This window comes from Polypterus senegalus, chromosome 2 (assembly GCF_016835505.1).
Source record: "Polypterus senegalus isolate Bchr_013 chromosome 2, ASM1683550v1, whole genome shotgun sequence".
Taxonomy (NCBI): domain Eukaryota; kingdom Metazoa; phylum Chordata; class Cladistia; order Polypteriformes; family Polypteridae; genus Polypterus; species Polypterus senegalus.
The window spans coordinates 302,830,790-302,849,557 of NC_053155.1; the positions used below are offsets into that span (position 1 = coordinate 302,830,790).

At 38.0% G+C, this 18,768-nt stretch overlaps 1 protein-coding gene across 1 annotated transcript in view; it reads left to right on the forward strand.

The window, feature by feature from the left end:
* robo1 (roundabout, axon guidance receptor, homolog 1 (Drosophila)) overlaps window positions 1-18,768 on the forward strand; it is a 1,363,953-nt gene that overhangs the window by 202,908 nt on the left and 1,142,277 nt on the right. Inside the window, exon 2 of the mRNA XM_039745862.1 lies at window positions 1,837-1,978. Within this exon, the coding sequence (XP_039601796.1) occupies window positions 1,876-1,978 (103 nt within the window). The 5' untranslated portion in view covers window positions 1,837-1,875. The remainder of the gene's footprint in view (window positions 1-1,836; window positions 1,979-18,768) is intronic.

The window sequence follows — 18,768 nt, forward strand, 5'->3', positions numbered from 1 at the left end:
TGCGCATATGCCGCTCCTGTATTTTTCTTGGCCTGCCAGACCTGCTGGGTTTAACAGCAACTGTGCCTGTGGCCTTCCATTTCCTGATTACATTCCTTACAGTTGAAACTGGCAGTTTAAACCTCTGAGATCGCTTTTTGTAGCCTTCCCCTAAACCATGAGACTCAACAATCTTTGTTTTCAGATCTTTTGAGAGTTGCTTTGAGGATCCCATGCTATCTGTCACTCTTCAGAGGAGAGTCAAAGGGAAGCACAACTTGCAATTGACCACCTTAAATACCTTTTACCACTCATGATTGGACACCCCTGTCTATGAAGTTCAATGCTTAACGAGTTCATCCAACCAATTTGGTGTTGCAAGTAATCAATATTGAGCATTGACATGCATTCAAATCAGCAAAATTACAGAGAGACCCACATTTGTGCACAGCCAGTTTTTCACATTTGATTTAATTTCATACTACAACTAAATACTGCTTCACTAAAAATCTTTCTTTGGAAAACACCCAATTACTCAGATGTTCCTAGGAAATGAAAGACATACCACTGTTATATTTTTTGTTGAAAGTAGAGTCAATTATTATGCAGGCTGAGAGGGGTTCCCAAACTTTTTCATATGACTGTAATGACCAAACAGATGGCCATGCCTATGAAGAAGGCTCACAAAATGGCATTCCAAGGTATAAACATGCATAAAAGGACACTAAAATCCTAAACAGTATGGAATATTATGTCAGTCAAAGAGACTGAGCTAGCAACCTCTGCGCCTAAACGTCATTCTGCCTGTCTCATATTCCCAAATCACTTGTCCATTTTCAGGTGATGAGACATGTGAGTGCTAGGAAAACTATTCTTCTTGCCATTATCTTTATTATGGCATCCTATGCTGAACAATTTTTTTTAACTTGTTGCCTTTTTTGCATTTCACATTTAGATATACAGATCAATAGTTCACCTAGAGCTTCAAAACTGTTGCACACTGAGAGTCGCCTTTAAAGATGGGAAGTATTCGCAGGAATACAAATGATGTTTTCACAGAAGATAATGGGAGCCCATCTGCCATTGGTGGTACTCAAAATGCAGACAGGAGGCCAGCAATGTGTCTCTATATGACGGCATCTGAGAAGTAGGCTTTATGGGAGCGTGCTTGAGAGAGGGAGCGTCGGGTAAGAATAGTTTAGACACATGTGGATATTGAGGAAAGTAGAAGGGAAGATACAAATGAAACAGGAGATGTCAAATATCAAATATTTTAAAATTTATTCTGTTACCTATTATGGCAGAGGAAAGAACTGTAAGTCCTAAGAAGAAATGTTGGGGTGCCAGCCCAGTCATCCCTGATTAATCAAAATGAAGATAATTCAGAGTAAGTAGGATCTCTGGGCACAAAACAAACACAAGTCCAAAAATCAAACCAAATGAGCCCTCATTCTTTGTAGCGACTCTGTCAGTCAGTCAGTAGACTCCTTTTCTGCGGTGCGCTCTTTTCACCTCAGGATTTATAGTTGGGGGACCAAGAGGGGCAGAGTCAATTGCTCTCACGTTAACCTCGACAGGTAAGGTGTCTAGTGTTTAAAAAATAGCACAAGGAATCTGATATTTGTATGACATTACTTGTTACCATTTGTGATTTTGTTAGGTTATTAGTGTGTATCAAGCCTTTGAACTACTTAAGCTTTTTGCCCTTTACTTTACAATTTGTCGTCTATTGCTTATTAACATTTTCAAAATGACTCCAATGTATTGTATGCGTATTGATTGTTATTAAGTTGAGATAGTAATGGTATCTCTCACACAGGAAAAATAATAATAATAATTTTTTTTTTTTTTTGACAGATAACTGTAATTCCAGGTCGATGTGGGTAATGCCAGAAAATGAAAATCATGCAAAGCAAATGGATGGCCTCGGCTGCTTTTATTGTTGCGTCAATCTTGAAATTGACTTTATCGCAGCATATCATAGGACCACTTGATCCAGGTAAGGCTTTGCAGTTGGACTGTTATAATGTACCCTTCTGACTGCGTTAACAGTCAATGTTGCTTTTTTTGTTGCTTGCTAATGGACCTGGGAATACAAGCAAGATAACATGCTAAAAATGAAAATGACAAAAATTGATAAGCAAATGAATACAATCAATAAGAAATTGGGACAACAGCTTCATTGTAGTTTGATAGTGCTGTGCCTAATTAAAAGTGTAAATGTTATCCACTGTGTAGTGCTGAGAGGCAGGTCAGTTACAAATTGAAATTATTCTTGGAGCCTTTGTATTGATCTCTACAGTTGTGGTACTGCATATAAATACACAGACATATTTCCATGTGGCATTTGAAAAAGCATTCAGCACACATTTAAAATATTTTTTCACCTTTTGTTGTGGCATTGTATAAACACATAGGTTGATATGTATTAATTAAAATGTACAGTTGTGCACTGCATATAAATACAAAGACATATTTCCATACAGCATTTTAAAAAGTATTTAGGATAGTTTAAAATATTTTGTCACTTTTTTTTTCTGGCATTGTGTAAACACATATATTTGTATTTATTCATTTAAAAAATTGCTACTTTTCCAATGGCTTTTGGAAATTTAGCATAACATTGCTAAGCTGAACCATAAGAAATACTTTTTGTTTAAATCATAGCAGTTGCAAAATATTTTCCCTGCTGTACTCTTCTTGTATTCTTTTGCAATGCACCCTATTGGCGCCTATTTAGATAAAAAACAAACTTTTATTTTTATATTTTATTATTTCTCACAAATAACACTTGGTATTCATCTGGATTAATTAAAATCTCAGAATCTGATAGTTTTACACTTGAAAGCTAATAAAAGACACCAGCACATCAATGCCATCTCCATCATCTCCTAACAAATATTTCACGTACAGAATCCAGCAGACAAGAAACGGCTAATCATCTGGAGGGTAATACTACATGTAACTGACAGGCGCCGAATGTAATGTGAATGTGCCAAATGTTTGCATAAGTGTCGTGGATGGTATGAATTCTCCAAAGTGTTTTTAACAGCGCACTTGCAGCCAGCTGACTGTCATTGTTATGCGCTGTCGCGGTGTCATCATACTCCACTATGCCGTCTACTTTCAAGAGGTAACAGAGTGCCTTAAAAGTGTGTCTATTGAAGTCGAGGTTCTGTCATCAGTTGCTGTACACTTATCATGACTTTTTGTGTTTCTGACTCAAGGAAGATATACGTACATTCCACTAAGCAGTAACTATGGCCGCAGCTAAGCACAAAAAAAGTCACATTGTCCCTATGGTGTATGCATCTTCTGCTACTGGCAGTTAGCCATAAATTTTTCTGATGGCAATTTCAAAAGGTTTGTAAAAAATAGCCCAGTCTGATCTGTTATACTGGGCTACTCAGTCATACCAAGAAAATCAATGTTTTCTTCACTATCATTTTAGAAGTCCATGACGAATGACCTCTTATCATATGACCATTTCTCTTTTGTGTAAACCATTAAAATGAGAATATACAATAAAACTTAGAAAAATATGAACGTGAAGGGATATGCCAAGCCAAGGCTGTTGTGTCCTGAATGGATGCTAAAAGTGTACACTCTTAGAAATAATGCTTCTTTAATGGCACTAAAGGTTCTTTACTGGGTTTTGTTGTTTGTCCTAGAGCCATTACTTGACAAAGAACCCTTTCATTCTGGGAATCATTCTTTGCATATGAAGTTGGATGTTTGTGCTTTAAAAAGGTCCCTAATATGGGGACAAAACAGAAATCTTTAATTATATTCCTAACAATACTGGCTCTTTAATAGCACTTTATGGTTTTTTGCTGTGCTGTGTGGTTCCTTGTTGAACTATTGCTTGACCAAGCACCATTTCATTCTGGGAAAGGTTTTTGCCTATGAACTTGATACTTTCTGCTTTGAAAAAAATTCTAAAATATAGGAAAAAAAAAGGACAGTATTAGATTAAGAAAACCTGAACTTAGCCGCCTGTGTTATTGTATTCGGCGAGAGTCCTTTTAAAATCATGACCCATTGGTATTTCACAAATTTGTTACCAATTGTTCATGGTTATTTACTGTATGGAGCCTGTTATACAGGTGCATCTCAATAAATTAGAATATCATCGAAAAGTGAATTTATTTCAGTAGGCCTAATCCAATTCAAAAAGCGAAACTCATATATTATATAGATTCATTACACACAGAGGGCTATATTTCAAGCGTTTATTTCTTTTCATTTTGCTGATTGTGGCCTACAGGTAATGAAATCTCAAAATTCAGTATCTCAGAAAATTAGAATATTACATAAGACCAATTAAAACAATGATTTTTAGTACAGATATGTTGGCCTACTGAAACGTCTGTCCATGTACGCACCTTTTGCGTGAATTACTGCTTCATGGAGGCATTCAGATCTCTGGCACTGCTGAGGTGTTACTGAAGCCCAAGATGCTTTGATAGCGGCCTTCAGCATCGTCTGCGTTGTTGGGTCTGGCGTCTCTCATGTTCCTCTTGACAATACCCCTTAGATTCTCTATGGGGTTTAGGCCAGACAAGTTTGCTGGCCAATCAAGCACATTGATACCATGGTCATTAAACCAGATATTTGTACTTTTGGTAGTGTGGGCAGGTGCCACGTCCTGCTGGAAAATGAAATTAGCATCTCCATTAAACTTGTCACAAGAGGGAAGCATGAAGTGCTCTAAAATTTCCTGGTAGATGGCTGCACTGAATTTGGACTTGATCAAACACAGTGTACCAACACCAGATGACATGGCTCCCCAAATCATCACTGACTGTGGAAACTTCACACTGGATCTCAAGCAACTTGGATTCTTTGCCTATCCACTCTTCCTCCAGACTCTGGGACATTGATTTCCAAATGAAATGCAAAACTGACTTTCATCCGAAAGTGAACCTCACATGTCTTCTGCTGGTGTCAGTCCACTGTGTTTTATCAAGTCCAAAGTCAAATGACTCTTGGACATCCCTCTGGGGCTCAGTTACAGGCAGGTTCCAATAGAGAGATATCTTGAATAGTGCTCTGTAAAAATAACAAGGATATACTTTTTGTAAAAATTAAAATGAAAGCATTTTTGAATAATAAGTAATCATTTCAAGGTTTTTTTAATGCAGAATCAGTGGTATGGTTAAACTTGGGAAAATCTTAAAAAATATACAGGAAAAGCTCAGCTGATATCACCAGGAAGTACTCCACAGCTCTAGTTTAGTTTTATGAGCTCGGACTGCAAAGAAGCTGCATCTGAGGGCCTTCGTAATCCAGATGTTGTGGGTTTTGTGACTTGTCTCCAGCAGTTACCACAGTGCAAAAGTGTACAACCTGGGATATTGTAGTGTGATTCCATTACAAAATACTTGGCGTAATCGGCAGGATTTCCACTTTGGATGGGAAAAACATAATGGCAGTTCCTCACAGAAGATAGGGGCTGAGAGAGAGAAAGGGGGTAAGGGTTTAGAGACCAAGCTCAGCTGACATCACCTGGAAGCTCTCCACTTGCATTGCTTGTGACCAGTCCTGGCATGCCCAAGCATGGGAGTTCTTCTTTTGGTCTCACTGCTTCTGAGGGCCTTTGTAATCCAGGTGTCATAGGTGCCACAGATGACCACCAGCAGTCATCACAGTGCAAATTTGTGAACTGGGATGTGATTCTATGACAAAACTTTTGACGTAGTTGGCATGATTTCCACTTTGGATGAGTGTAGTGCAGTGGCAGTGCTGCGCAGAAGTTGGGGGCTAAGTAATAGAGTGAGAGCTGAGCTGATGTCACCAAATAGCACTCTGCTGGCAGTGCTTACATATTGTGGGTTCACTGCTGACCACTGGCAGTTACCACAGTGTACATTTTTGAACTGTGATGGATTATGGTGTGATTCTATGACAAAACCTTTGGTGTAGTCAGCAGGATTTCCACATTTGGATGAGTGTTGTGCAATGCAGTACAAAAATTTGGAACTAAGTGACAGAGAGAGAGAGATGAGCTGATGTCACCAGGAAACATTCAGCTGGTAGTGCTTACATCAAGTCACTGCAAACCCGAGCATATGAGTTCTTTGTTTGCTTATGCTGTTTCTGAGGGCCTTCATAGTTCAGATGTTGCAAGTTCAGTGCTTCAGTTACCACAGTGCCAATGTGTGAACCCAGATGGACTGGGATGTGATTCTATAGAAAAACAGAATTGGAAAACTTGAAAGTTGAAGCAGTAGGACTGCTGACTATTACATAGAAGCAATATTTCATATTGTTCCTCACAGTCACAGGGTCATTCTTTTAAAATTTCAACAAGATATGTTAGAGAGAAACCAGCTACCGACTGGCAAGATAGCTAAAACAGCTATCTGGCAGACAGCAGAGAAAGTCAATAATGGTAGGTGAAAAAAGAGGATCTGAGGAAGGACAAGGGGGAATATTAGGGGATTCTGCGCCTCTTAATTAGTGCATCTCACACAGGAATTCTAAATCCTTATTGTGAGTATTGTTCTGTGTCTTATGGTTACTCACTCTTAAACACATGCTTTGATAATTTATAACCTAAAAATGTCTTTCTTTAAATCAAGGTTTGCTTTCTTTGTATTATACCTGTTAATGATTGATACACTGTTTTAGGTAGCCAGTGTATTCCTGCATGTTTTTATAAGTGACTTTGCCTGCCGTTATTCAAAACCTGAAATCAATTTATTTCAGAGTACATGTATGATGGATATAAAATGTAACATTTAAAAGGCATAGGCTTTCATTTTAAAATCCCTCAGAAGCAATTTACTTGTCACAAGGATACTTGCTGACATTCTCAGAGAACCATCCACAGAAGCAAACTTATTTTCATGATAACTGCCTCATTTTGCTACCACAGCTTCAATCTCGACAAAATCTTATAGAATACGCTAAAAAGGGAGCCAAAGTAGCACCGCTCTTCCCATCAATTTCAATTCAGAGTCAAATCACAGGTGGCATCTTGATTTTCCCTTTTGCTTTGTAATTTTCATCACCAGCTTCAGCCTTTAGCTGTGAGATATTGCTTGGTCTGCCTGGCAGGGGTCTTTAAGACTGATTTTATTTCTCTACCTTTTTGCCAAATAACAAATAAAGCAAGATCAATTTCATTTCCATCAGTACATCCAATTTACCTTGCATTAGCCTGTTGATTGTGTACGTTCTTATTGTAAAATAAGCCTGGGATTTCTACAGGGTCTCTGACCAATCCTGGCAGTTTCTTTGGGTAATAGTATATGGTCAATGTAGCATTGCTAACTACAATATTAATATCAGCATGCTGGCGAAACAAATTATGGCTTTTGCTAGACGTCCCAAGAGCCACGGATCTCAATTGTGGTCTTACATATGAATAAAGCATCAAGCAGTGGTTGATTTCATCTTGAATACAAAACAGTAATGCAGTGAAAATAAGAATAAAATAGATCCTCGCATCAAAATAAGGGCAACAGAGATCCTTGCATCAAACAGGATGGTAAGCATCAGCAAAACACTACATTTAACATATATTTGTTAACACTAGAATTACCAGAGCGTATAAAAAAACTCAAAAATCCGTCCCACCTTAAATCACTTCTCACCTCTCCATCAGCGTCTTTTGTCCTGTAAATGTGTGGATAAGCACCAAACAGCAAGCAGCCTGCTATCATATCGCCAAGCCCCGCAAAGTTTTCTCAGCTCAAGTCTGTTTACCTGCGTGTCACTTGCTTAGACCTGTATAAAGTGGGAAATCAAGCAAAATGACACCTTTTATAAATACTATATCGTTATTTGGAACACATGCATTTCATGTGTTTTCCGTGTCTACAACGATCTATGAACAGTAAATACATCGTTATAACCGAAATGTTTTTCATGCTTTAGTAATAACTGACAAAATGCAGACATGAAGTGTATAATGTGTGAAGCCTGAAGTCCAAATATCAAAGAAACACTTTCACAAAAGGTACAAATAGTAAAATTCAGTTAGGGTGACTGAATCTATTGTCTTAAATCTTATATACAAATGCCACAATCCACTGCAAATGCACAATTTTTTAACCTGAGCGTTGTTTACCACCTTTTTAAACCTTTCATTGAGGATATATTTTTATTAGCATTAGCTTTAGTCAGCTTTTAAAGAGTGGATGACAACCAACTAATTTGTCAGCCTAAATATCAATGATGTTTAACTTCTATAGGCTTCCAGCTACATTATAAAATATGACTATGGCAGCATATCAGAGCCAGAGAACAGAAGGTTCATTACCCTGTCTGACGATGATACTAAATGGTGAGAAGTGGGACTATTTAATAATTTTAATTATTATTTAATTATTGATAATATTGATAATTGAACTTATGGGGGGTCTGAAAAGGAAAAAAATAGAACAGCAAAATAAATACCTACAAAAATGGAACCATCATAAGTTTCATGCTCTAAACATTTCATTTAAGTGCAAAGTAAACATGGAGAGGAGAGAAAAACTAATGACGTTCACCTATAAAAGTGTTCACAGAATGCTTATTTACAGTACATTTCTTGAGTAGCTTCACAACAGAAAAAAAATGAATGAAGTTTTGCTGTTGGGGACCAGGTTCCCCTGTCTCCACCTTGGTGGTATGAATGATGCTAAGGGAGACATGTAGCCCCATATCTTATTATCTGGATCAATCATGGACAGGAATACAGAAGATTCATGGTCCTTTAAATATATATTGGGCCTTAGGAATGCAGAAGACTACCAGAAGTAATTTTAGGAATTGCTGTGGAAATAACTCCACTGTGAGTTCTGAAGAAGCTGCGCTCACTTTATTTCGATTAGCTTAGAGTTGGGATGCGAGATAAGCAAAGGCTAAACCTGACTGGTTAGTAGTGTGAGTGGAGTGATGTGAGAATAGGAACGTTCTGAGAGAGGCAATTGGGAAAGTTTCTGGCACTTGCAACAGTGTCATTAAGACTTTGGACAACACGCTCAAGCAGAAGATCCTATGTGCGGATTTTTATCCAACATCAATTGACCTCATACCTGTACACAGACTCACTATAACTTATTTCAAGAGCAACAACAGTAGTGTTATCACCAAGCCTAACCATTCTTACAGAGTCCGTGTACTGCATGTGGCAGGGGATGCACTGAGCGCCAATCCTCGGAAACAACTGACACAAAGAGAGTCATGGATTTAAAACAGATGGATTTATTATAAAATACCTCACAAAAGGTGTCTCTTAGGTCACACAAGTACAAAAAGACACAATAGTCCTTTCCCTTTTCTCCTTCCGTCTCTTTTCTCTCCGCCCACATCCTTCCATGGAGCGTTGTTTCCCTTCCTCTCAGCTCTGACTCACTGGAGGAGACTGGAAAGCTTCCTTTTACATCAGACCCAGGAACGAAGCACTTCTGGGTCAGGAGTATTGGAAAAAGTAGGGATCGTGAATCCCTGCAGTGCCCCCTGGCAACTCCCATTTGTCTCAGAAGTTGCCTTCAGTTTCACTACTGTACCTCCTTACTGTCAAAAATAAATTCCGGATGCTCACATCGGAATACATGAGTGATATGAGAGACACTCATGTGTAGCGGTTTGTCAGAAAGCTTAAGAGGTATAATTGAGTTAAAATTGATAAAGCTGATGTAGCAGAATTCTTTTAATCTAATAATGAATTATACTCACAAGAGCACAGAAGGACATTAAGGGAAAATGCACTCAGGATGGGAACCAGGAGTCATCTTGAAACAAAGAGTCATAGGAATATGTAAGAGGCCATCAAATCATACTGTTAAATGGAGACCCGATGGCTTTCAAAATACATAAAGATGAGTTGTTGACACAGATGAACTGTTAACTAAGCAAAAACTTTTGATAGACTTGATGTTTTACCTTTCTTTATAAAATGTATGTTTTTTTTATCTCAACCTCTCTATCTATCTATCTATCTATCTATCTATCTATCTATCTATCTATCTATCTATCTATCTATCTATCTATATTATAACACATAGAAAAAGGCTTTGGTGCCAAAAATTTATACATACCTTATATGTTATGTGAAGCCTCTAAGTAAGTCGTCAGAATGCTATGGAGCAGACAGAGTGACTCACTTATTTTCAAAAGGGAAAAAATGGGGTAGCTGTATCTAAATTGGTATATACTGTTTATATCAATCATATATCATAATTTATTGTGGCTGAGGATGATCCAGAATTCTAAAATGTGTGTGTTTTTAAGTAAAGGATTAGAGTAAACATAGAGTGAACCCGAGGTGAATCTCTTCAGTATCACAAAACCTGCAGCCGTGTTTTCATCAACAACATCAAAAGTAGACAGTTACTCAAAATGCAACACAGCAAATTTTTGGTATTGGTCATGACAGTTAGGATCTAATTCAATAGAGGGAATATAATTCTAAATGAATTCACAAAAAAAAAAAGCGAAAACCATTAGTTTCACACATTTGATCAATACAAACTACATTTGTCAGGTATCGGTACAATCCTGCAGTGTTGTGTTGCGATGAATGAAGTTCTGTTTGCTGTGATCTTTTGTAACATAATAGTATCTTGAACTCTGATTGAGTGTAAGCAGGAAAACACATGTTGAAAGTACACCTGTTAGTGTTTTAGTTTATAGACTTTTGTTCTTAACCTTTTTTACCGAAACCTTTTGCTAAACCTTAACGCTGCACATAAGCCTTTATTATTATTTAAAAGGAGAATGAGCAGCACATTGGTTAAATTTGCAGTTTCACTCTTCTAGCAGACTTGGAGAAAATCTCCAGACTCACCATCTGTCTGTGTGGAATTTGCATCTTCTATCCTGTGTTCTCTCTGTACTGTGGTTTTTCTCCCATCCCAATCCCCCATGTGTGTTTTGACAATTGGCAATTCTTATTTAAATAGAGAGATAGCACTTTATCTTGACCCCAGCAGGAAATTTGTGCTTTATAGAAGCTCTGCAAAATAAATAAATAAATATTATGACAAACGGCAAATACACACCAGAATGAATGATCAGAATGGAAGCTAAAAAAAGACAATTTCCAGCATGGCTAAAGATAAAAAGAGCAGTAACAGTCACACTGAGGCACTATAGTGGCATATTGATGCTGGCATAAAGGAGCCCCAGGTGTGTTTCTTGACACACTTCTGCTGAAAAATTCATTAGCTGAAAGCCTTAAAAGCTAATGGGTTATAGAGACGATGTGCGGCATTGCTCATAATGGCACTCAGTTTTGTTTTCATTCTCTCCTCCACCACTACCTCCAGGGCATCCAGAGAGGTTTACCATAAATGATCCTACTTTCTTAATAAGCTTGTTGACTTGGTGGGCCCCTCTTGATGTTACTCGCCCAGCACACCACAGCATAAAAAAATCACACTGGCCATCATAGAGTTGTAGAACATGTTAAGGATGTCGCTGCCCACATTAAAGGAACACAGTCTCTGACCTTTCTTCTCTAAATCCTCTGTGTTATGAGACCAGACCAGCCCCTCGTTGACGTTGCCCTCCATTTATCTGTAGCTATGCACCACCTCCACATTCACTCCATGAATAGTGACTGGACACAGAGACCCTTTGTTTAATAAACAGTTCCTTGATTTTGCTGAGGTTAATTTGCAGGCCATTCTTTATGCACAAAGAAAGAAAGTCCTTCACCTGACTCCTCTACTCTGTTTCATTCTTGTTACCAATACACTCCATTACTGCAGAATTATTTGAGAATTTCTGCAAGTCACATGACCTGTTGTTATATATACTGTATAGTCCAAGATGTTCGGAGGAAAGAGAAAAGGAGACACGCCTGCTCCATGTGGTTCTTCTTTGTGATTGTGTGTGACTGTATCCTGAGATGACCTGGCACTCTGTTCAGGGCTGCTCCTTGCCTTGCACTCATTGAGATTTGCTTTTATCTGAAAACTGGTTGTGTTAATGGGGAGGACTAAGTGTGGGTGTGTTTGCAATACCTGACAAAAGCAAAGCACAGGGCATAATTTCCTTAGACTTTCAAAAAATCTTTTGACTCAATCCTAGACTGAAGATTAATTTTGAAAGCAGAAGCAGCAGGCATCAGAGGTAACCTGCAAAACTGGATCTCGTGTTAGTGAATTGGCAGGATGCAAAGATAAGAGGAGAATGGTTCACATTGAGTAGTGTCATCAGTGGAGTCCTTCAGGGGTCTATTACTTTTTCCAATTTATATTGTAAGAACAACAAGAACACAGGAGAACAATTTGGGTATCATCCCTGTCTGCTTCACAAAAAAGGCAAGGTTGCAGTGTAATCTCTTAATACTGAGCCTAACAAACGTTGAAGACAAATGACAAGAACATGGTGATTTTATAGAGAGTTGGGGGAAGAAGTGTGTCTCTGAGGCCAGAAGCGGAAGTGATAAGAGGCTTTGGAGTAGATGGGAGTTCTCTGGAGGCGGGACCGGAGCACTCTGTGGAAGAACCTGGAAGTGTTGTTAGGTGGGTTTGGCATCTCTGGGTCTGCAGAAGAAGGAACAGAGGCATTAGTACCCCCTTTCAACCCTTGGTCCGTCATTACCACACTCTTAGTTGAGCCCATCGACTGCTTTCCAAGCGCAAAATGTTAACTTAAAATGTTAAGTTGAATCATAAAAAGTTTCCTATATAAATCAAGGGATGTTATGGTCTGAATATGTAATCCACTTCTGAGACGGGATCTGGAGTATTATCATATATACGTGTGGATAAGTTCTCCCGTGGGACTTGATTTTACCATATAAATGGAATGCGGAAAACTCACGCTATTAGTCCAAGAGATTATGATATGCTAACGCCCAACTGAGAGACTCATCACGGAGCACACTGCCTTTTTTTTTCTATGTATTGTGCCTACCTGACCACACAGTAATACCCGAATTATTCTGAAGCAATGTTTGCACTGATTTGTGTTTTTTGTATCTCACACCCTCATACACATTTATCGTAAGAGCATCCCTTATCTACGATGGAGAATTCGATCAGAAGAAAATATGAAGCTGGTTTTAAATTAAACGTCATTGAAGCAGCGAAAAAAATTGGTAATTGCTCTGCTGCAACAAAATTCGATGCATCTGAGAAACTAGATTGGAGGAGGCAAGAAGATGTAAAAAAAAAAAAATTAAGTGTTGTATTTTTGAACGGGTGTGTAAGTCGGGGTCTGATTTTATGATCTATTTTTCAGGTTTCAAGGCCCGACTAAAACGCGAATATATACGGTAATTTAGCTAATCCTAAGGTTTTACTGATGTCTCGAATGGTTTGGTTCTTGTTTTTCTGTCTCATAATGGCTTCTTTGACTTTCATTGGCCCAGCTCTTGTTGAATAACGGCAACTACAGACTCCAAAGTGTAAAAGCAAACCAAGGTATCTTATGAAACCATGAAGCCCACTTGAGGAATCATGTGAGTATATATGGTATTTGTGGTTCTGGTCACCACAATACATGAAAGACATAGCAGCACTTGAAGCTGTGCTGAGGAGAGCAATCAACTGCATCCCAGGACTTATGGACATGTCATAGTTTGACAGACTCAGATTATTATATCTGTTTAGTCTTGAGCAGAGGAGACTATGTGGGGACCTGATTCAGGTCTTCAAAATTCTCAAAGACAATGATAAAGTAAATCCAGCAGAATTCTTTTAACGTAACTGCGAATTATGTACTCAAAGGACACCAGTGGAAATTAAGGGGATCTACATTTCTGATTGAAGCCAGGAAGCACAAAGGCATGTGAGACTTCAGAATTAACTACCGAAAAATGATGTTGGTGCAGAAACCTTTAAGTAAAAATCTGGAATGTTTAATCTGGAATTAAACATTAATGGGATGAATGGTCACCTCTCCTTTGTCAAATGTTTTATGTTCTTACTGTATATCCTTATGACAGAACCCAGGAATTCTCCACTATCTCTAATACCAGACCATCACTGTGTAAAGGTAAGAGTGATCATCTGCCTAACTTAAAGTCCACCATCAATTTTGTTTGAACTCATTCCTGTAAGAGACTCACTATAACTTATTTTGAGAGCTTGTTGAGATCTTGGGGCAACTTAACAATTGGCAAAATAAATAAACCTGATGAACTAAATGGTCTTTTCTTGTCAAATTTCTTAGGTTCTTTTATTCTATTCAGGGTTGATTTCTGTCTTATATGTAACGCTGACAGTTTCAGTTCTTGTAATTCTCATTTGGAAAAAGCAGGAGCAGAAAAATGATGGATGAATGGATTGAAAGAGAGACAAATGCCAAAATGTGACTGTTTTTTTTTCTTTATTAAATTAAGATTTAAGCATGAGATGTACTTAATCTTCAACAACTCTGCATTTGAAAGTGTGATAAATGGAAATTAGATTAAATTTGGTTAATATCAGAATTATTTAATCATTTCAAGTATTTTGCAGCAAAGTGCAGGACTCGTTACCATAAAATGTATAAATTATTCCTTATGTTAAGTAGAGTAGGTAAGATATGACAAATCCGTTTATTTGAAAAGCACTATCCATTTTAAGAGCTATTCTATTTGTTATTCTAAAATGAACAGATGGAGTCAGTACCGGGTAATTCATAAGCCGTCCTTCTTTTTTTCGATACCATGCGTTATTTTACACCAGTATCTGAATTTTGCCAGGTATACCGTATTTTATCATATCTCCCATCTCGACTGAAGAAGAGGACCTGATTTCTTTTCTTTTTGTGCCTAATCAAAATAACAAAGGGTTTAAGATACCATCAGTACAAATGTCAGGCTCCATGCAGGGAAGAAGGCAGATATTAAAAACAGCGTGTGTCATGCCTTGTAGTGACTGACAAAGGGTGCAGGCTGTGTGGTCTTAATGAACAAAAAGATTGCAGGCTGCATACCCGTTCTCTGCGGCTTTATTAGCCGGAGCCATTCATTGGGAGCCGTTAATAGTATAAATATATAGGGGCAAATAAGAAACCTCTAGAGTAGAAAGATCCTTAATGAAGAATTTCAGGATTTGTAATGCGAGTTTAGTGGAACAAAACCTGAAGTGTTCGGGGGTTGCGTTTTTGAATTCAGTGGGCATGCGGCCTCTCTGATGAACCTGTCTGAAAAGCCTCATGTGTTACGTTCAGCCTCTAAGTAAGTCATCAGAATGCTACGGAGCAGACAGAGTGACTCATATGGACTCGTGCGAGCAATTTTAGTTCCTCTATAGACTGCTTAATAAGGAATGGCAGTGTTTTAGATTATGACTGATAGAGGTTATAAAGAGCCAGAGCAACTGGGCTTTTCAGCCCAATATGATTTCTTTAAATATTTAACACTTTTAATCACAATCACACGAGGCAGCATGGCTACTCTTTGTTCCATTTAAAGTTTATTTTAACGTGTGGATAGAGATATTGCTAAAAAGAACTGGCTGGTTTATCTGAGCTATAGATGGTAACGTCAATAGGGGAATAAAGGATAAAAAGGGCAAAATATTTTATTGGTACAATAATGTGGATGTGTTAAAATGTGAGTAAATACTTAATATTTCCTTTGGATGTGGACTCAAAATTTGTAATTATAGCTGAATTACACACACCACAGCAATTCTTTCTTCCTCAACATATTAAAATAAATATGTGGGTTTTAACATATTGGATACTTAGCCTTTCTCTGAGTCTTGTAACCCACCCTGGTTTCTTTCAGAATTTTCAATATGTTAATTTATTCACACTTGTTCCTAGAAGATTAAGTGCATCATTCCATTAAGCTAATTGTAAGGCAAGGTTTAGTTTTTAATTTATCAGAAAGTAAGAAACTTCATTTACTAATGCATGCTCAAAATAAATACAGTGTCTCTGCCTTTAGAGTGCTTTTTTGTTACCATTTTTTTTTTAAAGAAAAGGAATATAAATCACCAGTCCTATGTAGAATTCATAAAAAATATGGCAAGTCAGAAGGACCAACCAAAGACATTTTCCTTTAATATAATTATTCCGGTATTCTGCTTCAACTACAGTACAGACAAAAAAGTCATTATTTCTTTGGAGTGTCAGAGCTCTACAGTGTGATCTTTAACAAAGCTTCACATTGGAAAGTGAGAAAAAAATTGATTTGTTTCCTACATGCAGTTGATATGAAATTTACCTTTCCTGGTTTCTATCGGCAGCAGAACGTACTTGTTATAATAATTCATTTTCTTTACAAAGGCTAAGTATTTGACAGCTCCTACAATATAAATTCCATGTAGCTCCCATTTCATTTAGATTGTTGACATATCCAAAAATGATATTAGGGTCAAGCTGATATGTGAAGGTTATTTTTGACATCTGTTCTTAAATAACGTGTGTTGGCTTTGGAGGTTACGTTCACTCCACTTTGCTGAAAATGTTTAGCTGTCTAAAAATATCGTTCTTGGCTTACTATACCAGGGACACGTTTCAATTTGCTTCAAAAAGTTTTGAAAAAGACAGCCACCAGGATTGAAGATATTGCTATGATTCCTCACAGTTTTTCTTAAGTGCAGAGTACCTTTACGATTATGGTTTTATGTTTTCTTACAAAATGCTGCTTTTATTTTTTTTAAAAGGGAATACCATTTTAAAATGGCAGAAATTAAGCGTATAGCACTTTGAGATCTTATCAATGAAAAGTGCGTTATAAATAAAATCTATTATTATTATTATTATTATTTGCTATTTACCTGACAGGAATCATGTTGGAGCTGTAGTGACCCCAAAGTCGCAGGTCCATGGACCCAGTTTTAATTCCCAGTTTTGTGTGGACTTTGCCCTTTGCTTTCTACGTCTGCATGGATTTTTCTTTCATTGCACTGGCTTCCTCCGAGATGTTCAGGACATACATATTATGTTATTTTGTGGTTGTGTTGCATGAGTGTGCCCTTTACTGGCCTAGGGCCTTGTTTATAAAGCTTGGCATCTGCACAAAAAGAGGCTTAAAATGTGCATGTGCAAGGTACCACACAAACATCACGATTTTTAAAATTAAACTTTTAGGGGGCAACGTGCATATTGTGACAGATTAGGGCTGTAGCGCTCCCTTGAACTCCTGACCATGACTCCAGACACCAGATAAAAGTCCAAACGTTGACTTTATTCAATCGCCACAGTGCACAAAGCACCCTCTCCTCCACAATACTCATAAAAACACAATAATAACTACAATAATACAATCCTCCATCTCCCAGATGCGTTGTCACCCTTCCACCCAGCTCAGCACACCGTCTGGGAGCTCCCACAGTCCTTTTAAATACCCTGACCCGGAAGCCTTTCAATCCCCAGTCCATGTGACTCTCAATCACTTCTGGGTCAGGTACAAGTCCTTTCTTTTCACCCCGGAAACTCGCCGCTCTTCCTCTGACGCACTTCCGGGTTATAGGGCATGAAGAAGTCTTCGGTCCTCCCTGCAGCTCCCTCTTGCGGCCCCTGTGGTATCCAGCAGGGTCTTGTATAAAATCTACATGTCCCATGACTCCCTGCTGGTCTTCGGGGCACCTTCATACTGAAGGGAGGGCTCCATCTGGCGGCCTGGGGGTATTGGCCGGGATGACAAGCTGGCCACATCTCACAATATATTTATGGCAGCCCTGACCCACCCATATACAACTGGGAAAACTGGGTAATGATGACACCCTTAATAGAATCCCTAAAGCCTGCGAACATTTGCATTGTCCCTGACCGTCCTAATTTTCCCGACATATATGAGGAACCGAGTAGCTCCTTATCACCGCGCCAATTGCCCGACAATAAGCCCTTTTGTTTTGCAAATGTGTCTATTTGTGGCATTCAGCCAGTACTCACCAATTCCCCACTCAGCCAGCTGAAGCCATCAGCCTTCCAGAACGTTCACTTCCAGCTCAAGTCTGCGCTGAAGTTTTTATCTAGTGATGAGTTGTAAGAAATTATATAGATGAGGATATAGAGTAATTTGAAATACATACATTTCATATGTGTCTACAACGATCTGTGTAAATGTACGATGGCATAAGAGATTTGGGAGCACATAGCTAAAACAGAGTTTTTTCATATTTTATAAATGTTGATATGAAGTGTAGCATGTGTGGTGACTGAAGTCAAAATATGAAATAAACACTTTCACAAAAAGTATAACAAAGCAAGTGTGATTTTATTCAAGAGTATAACCAAAGAAAAAGAAATTGTTCAAACAACATATTGATGTGAAAGTGTAAAAAATGAAGTCCAAATGCAATTTGGTACAAAATAAAGACGTTTGCATACACGTGTGTTTGTGTGGTGCAGTAGATATGTTGCTGCCTCACAAACAGGAGGTCAAGGATTTGAATCCCGGATCCTTCCTGTATTTAGCACTTTGAGTAGTGGTCTATTAATATACAATAAAAATGTACATTTAATATGAGTCTGTAACAGTCGATGTAAATTTATGGTACTTGTACAAGTTAGCACTGGGAGAACTGTTTGTTCTTGGTATCTTCCTAAGCAAACAAACATCACAATTTCTGTGGAGGTAGTTTTCCTTGCAAATGGATATTCACAGCAACATGTTATTTGAACAATTGTTTTTATTGTTTTATCGTTGAATAAAAGCACACTTGTTGCAGTATACCTTTTTGGCAAAAGTGTTTCTTTTATACTCCAGTAATGACTTGAATGACATCAAATCTGTCTCTGTTTATCTCTATCTCTCTCGCGCATTCATACACACACATCAATTCATGCATACCTTTTACGAAAGTGTTTATTTGATATTTGGACTTTGTCTTTACACATTCTACACTTCACATCAACATTTTGTTGTTATTACTATAAAATATGAAAAAAAAAATCTGC